This window comes from Anopheles merus, chromosome 2L (assembly GCF_017562075.2).
Source record: "Anopheles merus strain MAF chromosome 2L, AmerM5.1, whole genome shotgun sequence".
Classification (NCBI taxonomy): Eukaryota; Metazoa; Arthropoda; class Insecta; order Diptera; family Culicidae; genus Anopheles; species Anopheles merus.
This window is the reverse complement of record NC_054083.1, coordinates 18,466,625-18,478,128: the sequence shown is the minus strand read 5'-3', so window position 1 is coordinate 18,478,128 and position 11,504 is coordinate 18,466,625. Positions and strand designations below refer to the sequence as shown.

General features: G+C 41.7%; 2 protein-coding genes across 6 annotated transcripts; both read left to right on the top strand.

Moving 5' to 3' along the window:
• Positions 1 to 362: 362 nt before the first annotated feature.
• On the top strand, positions 363 to 10,246 carry LOC121592636 (ras-related protein Rab-3). Of its 5 annotated transcripts, none has more exons than XM_041914270.1 (6): positions 363 to 527; positions 1,193 to 1,544; positions 6,316 to 6,540; positions 6,605 to 6,723; positions 6,808 to 6,979; positions 7,091 to 10,246. In XM_041914270.1, exons 3-6 carry the CDS (start codon positions 6,316 to 6,318, stop codon positions 7,238 to 7,240), a joined length of 666 nt encoding a protein of 221 aa, XP_041770204.1. In that variant the 5' UTR covers positions 363 to 527; positions 1,193 to 1,544; the 3' UTR covers positions 7,241 to 10,246. The 5 variants fall into 5 exon arrangements, with proteins under 5 accessions (XP_041770204.1, XP_041770202.1, XP_041770203.1 ...); XM_041914268.1 differs by having other exon boundaries at positions 363 to 532; XM_041914269.1 differs by lacking the exon at positions 363 to 527 and adding an exon at positions 712 to 975.
• Positions 4,012 to 5,695, top strand: LOC121592635 (juvenile hormone acid O-methyltransferase). The gene is made up of 3 exons (XM_041914266.1): positions 4,012 to 4,896; positions 4,970 to 5,250; positions 5,334 to 5,695. The coding sequence occupies exons 1-3, from the start codon at positions 4,508 to 4,510 to the stop codon at positions 5,516 to 5,518; spliced, it is 855 nt and encodes a 284-aa protein (XP_041770200.1). The 5' UTR covers positions 4,012 to 4,507; the 3' UTR covers positions 5,519 to 5,695.
• Positions 10,247 to 11,504: the final 1,258 nt, after the last annotated feature.

Sequence of the window (11,504 nt, the reverse complement as noted above, 5' to 3'; positions counted from 1 at the left end):
ATTTAAAGTTTAAGAATGCTGAGGAAAAATCATCTACTGGTCGAATTAAACATTGTTTTGTGGTTATGTACATCTATGCAAAAGCTTAGCATACTTTTTCCGAAAGCTTGCTGTTAGTTTCAACGAAAGCCTGCACATTTCGAAAATCGCTAGCTATGACGCACCAGCTATACGGTGGAATGTCAAATATTCATTCATAAAAGTGCTTCCAATCGGGGTACCCTGGCGACGGTGGACATTGTGGAGTACGCAACGAGGACGAAGAGTTTTCGAACAGTTTTACATCAGACCGGATGCGCATGCTCGAAGGCTCGCTCCCACTCGTGATGTGGTCGTGTGGAGGCGACCGTTTGTAAATAAGATCAATAATTGAGTCGAATCCGCCGTCGTTGCATTCACACGTCGTTGCGTTCATGTTCGCAGTCCTCACCAGCGACGGTTCGGTGTAATACAAAGCCCAGTTTCACAGAATTCAGTGTGTCGAAGAGGGGTGGAAAATCTTCAATCACACTGATTAGTGCTCTGTGGTGAGGTGAGCGTGTTAAAACTCGAAAGTTTGGCGTGCAAAAGTTTGCTGTCCCTTCCTGTCCAGAAACCCGTGCTGGCTGGCAAGTTCCAAACTTTTAGCCCAACTACACGTTGGCTGTTGGGGAGATTTTTCTATATCTCTCTTTCTTTTTCTTGGCCTTTCATCGCATATTGGTTCCCCTCCTTAGTTAGTGTGCATGTGTTGTATGAGTGTCTGTCTGTGTATCTGTGTGTGGGAGCGTTTGTACATGTATTTGAGTGTGTAGGTGGGTCCAGCAGATGGGACGAGTGCTGTGAAAAAGCTCAGCACAGTGAATTTTGACACATAGATCGTCCTCTGAGGCAGCACTCCAACAGTGTGTGCAGGCATAGACGTATAAGTGCCACTTAAGGGAGCTAGAGAGAAGAAAAAAAAAGCTCTTCACTTTCCCCGTGTGGTGTTTGCAGGTGGGAAAATAAAAACTCACAGCCTACAAGGAAGTGTAGCTACTGCTTGCGAAAGACACTGGTGCTTGGGAAGGCAAACGCTGGAAGGTGGGCTGTGTGCAGGCAGGCTGCGTAACCAGCATTTAGTGGGGAAAATATTGATAGTTTCACCCTGGCAGGAGCCCTCGCTTGTTCACCGTGGGTCAACCCAGTTAACACATACTCTTATTCTTTTTAGGATCGCTTCCGTTTCGCACGGGTAACGCTTTTGAAGTGGTGTTAAAACATAGTATCATACAGCAAAGTGCGATAGTGCGGAAGATAAAATAAACTGTAGCAGCTTCAATTCAGTGACGGAGGACGACTATTGTGTGACAGCGCGAGTGTCTGTGTGTGTCTATGTGTGCGACTATCCTGCTGGAGAAATTAAGTGATTTCGCATCCAGCGTCGAAGAGGCGCTCGTGCCCTAAGCTAAACACATAACACGCATCCTCCGCACAAGAAGGGCGGCTGCAGCCAACTCGTTAACCGAGCTCGGAAGTTATTCAGTGGAATTTTCCATCAGCAAACAGTCACTGCATAGAAAAAGGTACGTGCATGAATTTCCTCCACCGTCAGGTCTGCTCCGTCCTGTCACTGACAACAAGAGACTTTCCAACCACTGGAAGACGTCATACGAGAGGACGTACGAAGGGTTGGCGAAGAGAAGAACGTAACAAGGCAGTGGATCGCAGTGTGCAGTGCGGGGTGGTACAGTAAAAGTAGCACAATGTCAAAAAAGCCCGTCATGTTTTTCTCGCGCTGCTCGCTGCTGTATTACGCAAGACATACACCATCCGCTTCGGGAAGGTCAATCACTAAAATGCTAACTATTGACGCCAGCGGCAACGCCAGTCTTGGAGACTGGTCGTTTGGGCTCAGATTTTTTTACTACTCACTATTGCTGCCCGGACCAATTGCTGGGCTGCTGGCTGTATTATCTGATTCTGCCTCGAGAGCAAGAACACGCTCAACGGCGCAGCGCTCATCTGATGCATAAATGTATGAGCGACTAACGAAAAAATCAATAACAATCACAGATAGGCATAAGTTAAGCTGCGGCTTTTTGTGTGGGTTGAAAATCAGGGGATGGGAAGGTTGTGCGGGGCACGTTATGCTCTGACCGTGCGATTAATTGTTTCCGTTTTAACGAAGCTGGCTGCCGGAGATTGGGTAGCTTCCTTCACTTGAGACGGCATAGACAGAAAAATACGTTGATAAGCAGGAAAATGGAAAGTGTTAAACTTATTTTTTGTCATTTTATGTGCTTATAAATATTGTCACAGTTTTTTAAAGTTACTTGATAACCTTGAAAGTTAGCTTTTCATACCATTTCCATTAGTTTAAAACAGAGGTCTCCAAACTACGGCCCGCGGGCCGCATGCGGCCCTCGAGAGCCTATTATGCGGCCCGTGGCAACTTTGTGAAGGTTAAAATAAATAGTTAATTTTTGTGACTATTTTTACAGAAAATGTAATTTCTGCTTTTTAGATAAGTAGATCAAGGATGAATAATAGAGTTTTGTATATTATGCTAGTATTTTCTTATAAAGACGAAATTGAAACGTTCGCATTAGATACAGGCAACGGAAAAATGGCCCTCAACACGAATATATGTGAAGCAATGCGGCCCGCTTACTGAAAAGTTTGGAGACCCCTGGTTTAAAAGATATGTATCAACTTTAATTCAACAATTGTTTTTACACCAAATCAATATTTGGAGGTTTATTTTATTATTTTCCAAATAAACGCTATACTATCTATGCACATTAAAACCAGGATGTTTGTTTAATTTTTTTGACTGCTTTCGATTTCATATTGATGTTCAAGAGAACGAAAAAACTATATTAATTTTTTTTTCTTTCGAATGCTATCAAATTGAAAAAATCACTGCTTGACTGTGAATTAATTAAAACACAATACAGCAGTCATTTTTGAGATAAATCTAGATTTTTTTATTTACCCACTATTGAAGATCGTTCACAGCGAAAAACAATGTAATTATAAAATGTTATTACTATTTGACCATAAATCAAATTTGGTTATTTCTTCAGAAAATTTCCAGACAAAGACTATAAAAAGATTTCTAAAACATTTGGTAAAACAAAATCACTTCAATCGGTATGACAGGTCTCAAAGACTTCTAGTTAACGATCTAGTTTTTAGAAATGTGTTTATAAGAAGAAGAATAACACATTGAAAATTCTATGACAAATGGAGTTGTACGGGAATAGTTTACTGTATTTCAATAGGAAATTTTTCGTGTAATTTTTTAAAGTTTCCAATATTTTTTGTATGTTGGACTTGAAGACAATGTAGAATAAAAGAACTAGACATTGAAAGCATATTGATGTTGATTTGAATATAACAAACTGCTGAAAAATAGTAAGAAAACATCATAAAATCTATGTTTTATTCAGGAGGGACGGCTTTGCCGTATGGCTATCATAAACTCTATTACTAAATAATAAAAGGCTAATAAAACATCATTAATATTCTTTCTCCAGCTGTTTGGAATAAATAGTAGTAGGGGAAAAACACATCTTGTGGAAATGGTTGCTAACTAACTGAAACGAACACAGTTCGTGTTAAAGCAAGAATTTAAAATGCATTACCCGAGCATTGCATATTTACTGCCTCGCTCTTTCCTAAACCATGCGTCACCTCTCATCATCGCTGATCAATTAGCACCCACGCTCGGTATTGCTGCAAATGAAAGCGTGCCCAAAGCCCATTCGTATGCAAACTACTTGTTTTGTAAGTGGTAAAACCACGTGTCAAGGAAATGTAAATATGAATTTCGATTGCGCAATCGTTTGTGTATTTTCCTCGAATGTGAAGCAAACCGTACACGGCAAGGCTATCGCAACGGAACAATACAGAAACACGCGACTCGCTCCTTCTTTTTCGGACAAATCGCAGCTGAAGCACATCGTTCGAAATGCAAACGCGCAGCAACGTCACAAATGCCTCTTTACCGGGGTTCGAAAGCGTAGTATCGCCGGGGTCAAGCTCAAGCGATTTCAATCGCCCTTCTTTGAATGGTCATTCACAAAGCGGGTTCTAGTCAACGGCTTTTGTTACGGGGCTTTTGGGATTGGGAGTAGGGATGTTCTTACACGCCTCCCATTTCGGGTGCGCGTTTAGATCGCACCGATCGCTAAAGATGAGAGCAGCAAGATCAGCGATCAAGCTTTCAGAGCAAAGCATTGTCGGAAGTATCGGGAGTGAGGCTTGGCTTCCAGAACCGGGCTGGCTTATAAAACGGGAACCGTAACATTCCAACACCGTCAGAAGTTTGTTGGCCCTACCCGAAGCGGTACAGTAAGTTCTCCGGTGTCCACCAAACGCTGTCCAGCTGAGATCTGCGGTCTGTCGCCGGGAACCGGTAAATGATCCTCTTGGGTTTGGGCAACCCCGATCGAAGGTGAAAGTGTAGCGTGTTGTGAGAATTAGAAACCGTCTTCAAGCTGCTGCTATAGAAAGAGAGTAGAAATAGAAAAGTGAAAGTAACATGAACAAAGCTAATCTCTACCAGCAAGCGAATGGCGTGCAACGGCGCGATGCGATGGAGATATTGAAAGAATACGCCCCACTCATCAGCTGTCCAAGGGATGGCGAAGAGGTTGCCCTGTTAGACATTGGGTGTGGCAGCGGGGACGTGTTGGTGGACTACATTCTACCGGTGCTGAGCCGCGGAAGCACTCCTGTGGCGCGCGCATTGGCGACAGACATATCGGAGCAGATGGTGCGCCATGCACGTGAATCGTACCGTCACGTTAAGACGATCGAGTTCGACACCCTGGACATCGGCATCAAACTCGATAGTGCAAAGTTGTCCCGCTGGGGCCAATTTAGTCACGTAACCTCGTTCTACTGCCTACACTGGGTTCAGAATCAGCAGTAAGTACCTCAAAAAATGCAGACTGTAATGGGCATTGATGTCGATATTAACGTGACGCGATATTGATTGCAGCGTAGCCTTTTCCAACATCTACAACCTTCTGCAGCATGGCGGTGACTGTCTGCTGGTGTTTTTGGCAAACAACCCAATCTTTGACATATACAACCAACTGTCTCGCTCACCCAAGTGGTCCAAGTATATGTACGACGTGGAAAAGTACATTTCGCCCTACCAGTATTGTGAAAATCCAGCAAGCGAGATCGAGGATCTGCTGTGCACGGTGGGCTTTCAGCAATATCAGATACAGGTTCGCGACAAGCTGTACGTGTACGAAGGGCTGGACAATTTGAAACGTAAGTGCGTTAGTCATGACTTGATATGACTTGTTTGTCATGAGTGTGGAAATTCATTTTGGTTTTTCAATTCGTTCCTACAGGAGCAGTTTTGGCTGTGAATCCATTCAGTGAACGAATGCCACCAGAACTGCAAGATAGGTTCCTTCTGGACTATATCGCTGTTGTGCGGCAGATGTACTTGACCAAAACTGGCAGCGAAGAGAATGATTGCAATCTGCAATTCATATCCCCATACAAGTTGGTGGTTGTTTATGCGAAGAAATAACAAACAAATGGTATGGTTGGATATACCTACCGGAGCACTTTGAAAACGGAATTCGTGAGAAATGTTTCACTATGATTGTATAGAATACCATGAAATACATTTTTTTAAGCAAACTGTTTCTAGCTCTTAAAGTTCAATAAATATTTTTAATACCTCGGAAATGGTTATTATGAACAAATGACTAATATTTGCGTTTACAGTTAACTGTTTGCAATATACAATCAACTATATTTTTCTCCAAAAATCGATTTTTTTAACAAATACCCCTGTACTCCACCAGTCCAAACTGCCTATTGAAAAATAAACCTAACAAAGCCGGTAGGGCTATTATTTTGCTCGAAGAACGTGTATCGAAATGGTGATAAGAAAACAGTCTAACCAAGCTTACCGCATGCGCTATTGCAGTAAGTTCATGAGTGTTCTATTTATTAAGTTCACCTCCATGCGCTTGTGAGGTTTGCAGCCCTGGCGCAAGGTCTAGATTAGCAACTGTATTGCTTGCCGTGTGCGATCGGTTCTAGTGGCCCAACCTAGAACTGGTGGCAGCAGTTTCGCCACAACCTCATACAATGCATGATTGCAGTGCAGTGGCTGCATACGATTATTGTTATGCATTCGAGCACCAGAAAGGTCATACAAAGTGTAAGAAAACGTATTTGCAACAGCTGTTGTAGGATAGATTAAAGTGACTTGGTGGAGCAGCTAATCTCCAATCTTATATGCTGACATGTTCTGCGCTTGAAACAGCTTACTTGAAAGGTGTGATTCATGCAACTTAAATCTATTTACCCACATAGATGGCCGGCGGTGGTGATCCCAAGTGGCAGAAAGATGCGTCCGATCAGAACTTTGACTACATGTTCAAATTGCTCATCATCGGCAACTCGAGCGTAGGCAAGACCAGCTTCCTGTTCCGCTACGCAGACGATTCGTTTACCTCAGCTTTCGTGTCGACGGTGGGAATTGATTTCAAGGTCAAAACCGTATTCCGTCACGACAAGCGCGTGAAGCTACAGATTTGGGTAAGTATGTGTGGTAGTGACATATTTAAAAAATATCCAAAAAAAATTCCACACTCACTTCCAGGATACTGCCGGACAGGAGCGATATCGCACAATTACGACAGCGTACTATCGCGGTGCAATGGGTTTCATTCTGATGTATGACATCACCAACGAGGAAAGCTTCAATTCGGTACAGGATTGGTAAGGATTTTGTACAGAATGGTGGAAATGCAGATTTTCTGCCTTGCCATGTATCAATCGTAACTTTCCAATCTCTTTCGTCAGGGTTACCCAAATTAAAACTTATTCCTGGGACAACGCACAAGTCATCCTGGTCGGCAACAAGTGCGACATGGAGGACGAACGAGTGATCTCGTTTGAGCGTGGCAAGCAGCTGGCCGATCAGCTTGGCGTAGAATTCTTCGAAACGTCCGCCAAGGAGAACGTACACGTCACGGTAGAGTATTGAGACGCAGTGGTTTCAAGGAAGCCTTAGCAATGAGATTAATATATTTTAATTCTCCTTTTCTACTCCGCATCACCAACACCATCACGGCTGCATATAAAGGACGTGTTTGAGCGGCTGGTAGACATCATCTGTGACAAGATGTCGGAGAGCTTAGATTCCGATCCAACACTGGTGGCCGGTGGTCCCAAGGGCCAGCGACTGACTGACCAGCCAGGACAGGGGCCACCCAATGCAAACTGTAACTGCTAAAAGAAGCAACCTCTTCAAATTTGCTTGCGGGGACTCGCACCTTTCGGGCGCCCGTGTAAGGTTTTTTGGTGTAGCTAAAGAAGAACGCCCCTCCCCCTCCCCCAAACCCCAACTGTAACACATACGCAAACAAATATCCCTACACAGACTCAAACACCTTCAAGCACTCGTTATGCTTTCCTAGCCGAAAACGGCCCACGGAAGATCCAGTGTCGTGAACTGTGAACTTCTATGGCAAAATACAACACAACAATGTAGCAAACCGATTTGAGCAACAGATGGTGCAGTATACCGAAGGCGAACACAAACCACTGCTACTGCTGTGGTGTAACCAAACGTCCAACCGTGGGCGACTATCGAGCATTGCAGTGAGGTTTGAGGTGGAAGTATAGTGGAATATTTGGAATATAGCAACCTGAGTTGTATTGGAAACATTAAGATATGAGCACGTGTATGTGTATGTAACGGACAAAATGTGGTTTACGGATGGATGGGTTTTCATAGCAAGACGATGGAACAACACATTGGTACATTAACCACTAAACAAATACAAAACCAGACAAAAAACAACAATCCATACGTCTCGTAACTATTGGGAAGAGAGAACGAGTAATAAAAAACAAACAAAAACATCCACTAAGCAGATAAAAAGGATAAAATTAAATTAATCCAATTTAAAAAAAAGCATACACATACAGAGACACACACAACAGAATGATTATTAGAATTTATTCCGTAATTTAATGAAAGTATAACTTCAGTAAGTGCAGAAAATATTCATATCGAAGAAAAAACCAAGAACGCAAATTTGCAAAACATGAATACACTTCATGGTCACTATGTGTAGCTATGGGTTAGTCATTTCAACGCAGCATGAGAGTATGTTTAAAAATGGACCTAGTGGTGAAACAATAGCGCAGAGTCGGATAGCATAAAACGACGCCATTTTACATACAAAAAAGTGATGTTGTTTTGTTGGTTGCATAAATCGGTCTATTATTGTAAACATATTATCATTCAGTGTGACAAGTCGCAAAAACGGTCGCTTAAAAGTCGCTTCCGTGTGTCGATGCGATAGGTGCGTGAGTACGTGAATGAACAACGGCAAAACATAAATAGGCACAGATGATGTAGTGAGTGTATGATGGTAAAGGAAAGCACCATATGGACGTTGAGGCTGCTAGACCGTTTCCGATATTTGGTTTCATCCGCCTTTCGTGGTTCGTTTTAGCTCGGGGATTTGATGAGCCAGCTCTGGTTCCAGCATGTAAAACCGAGCAAGCACTGCAGATGTGTAGCTTCATCCAGCCAACTAGATCCGGCTTACATTAAAGACATGGATGGCGTGGCGATCATTCGATGCGTTCGTATAAGGCGAGGGTTTGTATTGTTTAGATACGTTGTTTGTAGAGAGTAGCGACAATAAGCTTAAGGGTGAAGGTAAAATTCAAATTCAATCCCATTATTGTTTCACGGAAGGGAGTATAAGTGGCAAAAAAACGAGTCATACCCTAACATGGGTCATGTTTGAGAGCAAATTTCAGTTGTACACACACACAAAAACACAAACAGCATTTTACGCTCAGTTAGGTGAACGTATACATCTTAGGATGTGTTTTATTCGAACTTCTTTAAAAAATAACCATCACATGTTATGGAAGCAGTATTACCAATGTACAGAAAGTTGTTCGTAGGTTGCCCATGGTAAAGAGTTCATTGATGCGTTTTGTTTCATGTAATGTAATTATAACAAATCTGTTGCTTTCAACGCTTTACTTTGTTTAGTTAGAAAAAGAAAAACCAGTATTTATGTTGGAACTTCTAGCGGAATAATCGGTTAACGAAGCCATTTTATTTGAAAGAAGATCTCATAAACAATCACGCCAACCATATGCCGCACAACCTCGCGGCACGAACTACTTATGTTTGGGAAACGAATGACCAAAAACCATTTGGAATATGTCATTTAAATATAAATATATATACATACATGTGTCATTATCATCCTCACTGTGCAAAACTACACATCCTCATATAGCGTTACGAAGGACGAGTTGTTCAATGCGGCAAGCGAAACGCGAATAGAACTTTATTTTAGTCTAAGTAACAAATCACATCGACTTTGAAAATAGTATAAGCATATTACAAGGTTGAGATTAGTGCGGAGAGGGTTTGAAGTGATTCACAAAAAAAAAACAAAAACACTCTACGGACAGGTTTAGTTTCAAAAACTGTATGCAAACCGAGGCGGTGCATGTAATTCAATTAATGAACGATAATTCAGTGTTAAAAAATAGCAGAAAACAAACATTTGACGTATGTATGTGTATACGTTCATGTTCGAAAAAAGTATTTTTATCGTACGTTTCAAAAAAACCAAATATGCATCTACATGTGCCTACTTTGCAGCTGCAGTGAAAGATAGAAGGAATTATTCATGTCCCAATATGTAGACGTTCCTCCATAGGCTTTAATCAACCGGCTAACATTGAACTCGTTCACTCTCCGCATGGTGTAAAGTCGTGCAAAAGCATCGCTACTCCACGCATCTATGCCATGCTACGCGTTCAAAGCAGCGGCAAAGCATTATCTTTCTAGCTACACATTTTATTCGCAATTGCAATGGAATGCAATTTGTGAGTTGCGTTTCACCGTACCCTGCAATCAAGCGGACTCGTTTTTCTACATATCTTTTTCGCGCGACCACCACCACACCTCTTAGAATGAACCTCTAACAAAAGTCTTATGAAAGTTGTTCAACTTCAACAAGTGTAACTTTGAAAGCTTACCATTCGGCAACAATTCCTTCATTTTCGCCTCATTGTGCACACTCGCGGTGTGCTGTTGGCAGAATGAATCCGACGATCTGGATTGCTTTTGATTAGCACACTGTCTTGTGCTTCTACATTGGATCTGCTGCGTTCTTGAGCAACTCACGAGCCCCTATCTCACGAAAACTATTAGAACCAGTCGGATACAAACACATCGAAATGTATCAGAATGAAACTAAAGCGCAACAGAGCCCCGCAGACAAAATAGAAAACGTATTAGGATACGCGTGCGTCAAGCTAGTACAGTTTCTTAATCAACCGACCCGCAAAAACCAGAGCAAGGTAAATTATTGGTCATCATAATTGTTGTCATAATTAAAAGTATATATACATATATATATATATACATATATATATATATATATTTAGCAAAATATATATGAGGAAATCTGGTCCTGTAAGCTCGAAAATATGCTCAATTTTACGTTTCTAAAAATTCCATTTGCTGGTAAGTATTGTGTTTCCTCTTTAGACATTTGTGTAATTGCACTGTTTTATTGTTATATCACATCACAAGGATTCGTAAATGAATGATTGCATACGTTTCACTTTACCTTACGCTATCCCCGAAATAACAAATCATACAATTTCTAATGCTAAACCAACGCCAGGATATGGTGTAGCTCAACGTACCTTAAAGAGCTCAGGTACAAAAAAAACACGAAATGTATTTGCATGAATTGCTCGAATGATACTAAACTCAGTTTTTTTACAGCTCATCTGGGACATTTTTAATAGCTTTTAGATCACCTGATCTTTCCATTCATCGTGATGTCACCTAAGTACGATTTCTCAGATCACACTCCTTAGACTGCATATTCTTTCCATTCGTCAGAAGATTGCACTGTCTCGTGATTATGACTCCAGCGCATTCCGTTTAAAAGGCTACCGAGTAAAGCGATAAAAAATTGTTTTTTTTTTCCAGCGTCAATGTGATTGCGATTGCGTCAATGTGATCTGAATAGTTCACCCTTTGAAGCGACCTTAAAAAATCGAGTCACAGATATCTGCAGCAGCTTTCTAGAGCTTCAAGTGAAAATTGGAAGGTTTGGTAACTCGCCATAGAAACTGGAGACATTGGAACAAAATTCGACAGAAGCTTCAGTGCAAGAAAACAAGAGAACAAGCACTCCCCATAAGGCAGTTTTTAGAACTGTCGCATCAACCTATTAAGAAAATTTAAAGCATGATATTTTCAGATCGATCCAATCTATGATATCATAGGGCGCATTGCAGTCAATGAAAAAGTGATGGGTTGGTATCTAAAACCTTCGACATTTCTAAAGGACCTGGAGGTGGTGGTATGTCTAATCTGGCTGTAAAGTCGAACCAAAGTGCCTGACTAAAGTGTCGATTGGTAGATGGAAATATTGAAATTACTCGATAGGGTAAAAACTCCTAACCTTGGACCGCTACATCGTTGGCACCCGACG

Coding starts and splice junctions, on each gene's coding strand:
- LOC121592636 (XM_041914267.1), top strand. CDS start 6,092: ATGATTGCAGTGCAGTGGCTGCATACGATTATTGTTATGCATTCGAGC. Junction 6,541..6,604: donor GCGTGAAGCTACAGATTTGG/GTAAGTATGTGT, acceptor ACTCACTTCCAG/GATACTGCCGGACAGGAGCG. Junction 6,724..6,807: donor TTCAATTCGGTACAGGATTG/GTAAGGATTTTG, acceptor CTCTTTCGTCAG/GGTTACCCAAATTAAAACTT.
- LOC121592635 (XM_041914266.1), top strand. CDS start 4,508: ATGAACAAAGCTAATCTCTACCAGCAAGCGAATGGCGTGCAACGGCGC. Junction 4,897..4,969: donor CACTGGGTTCAGAATCAGCA/GTAAGTACCTCA, acceptor TATTGATTGCAG/CGTAGCCTTTTCCAACATCT. Junction 5,251..5,333: donor AGGGCTGGACAATTTGAAAC/GTAAGTGCGTTA, acceptor TCGTTCCTACAG/GAGCAGTTTTGGCTGTGAAT.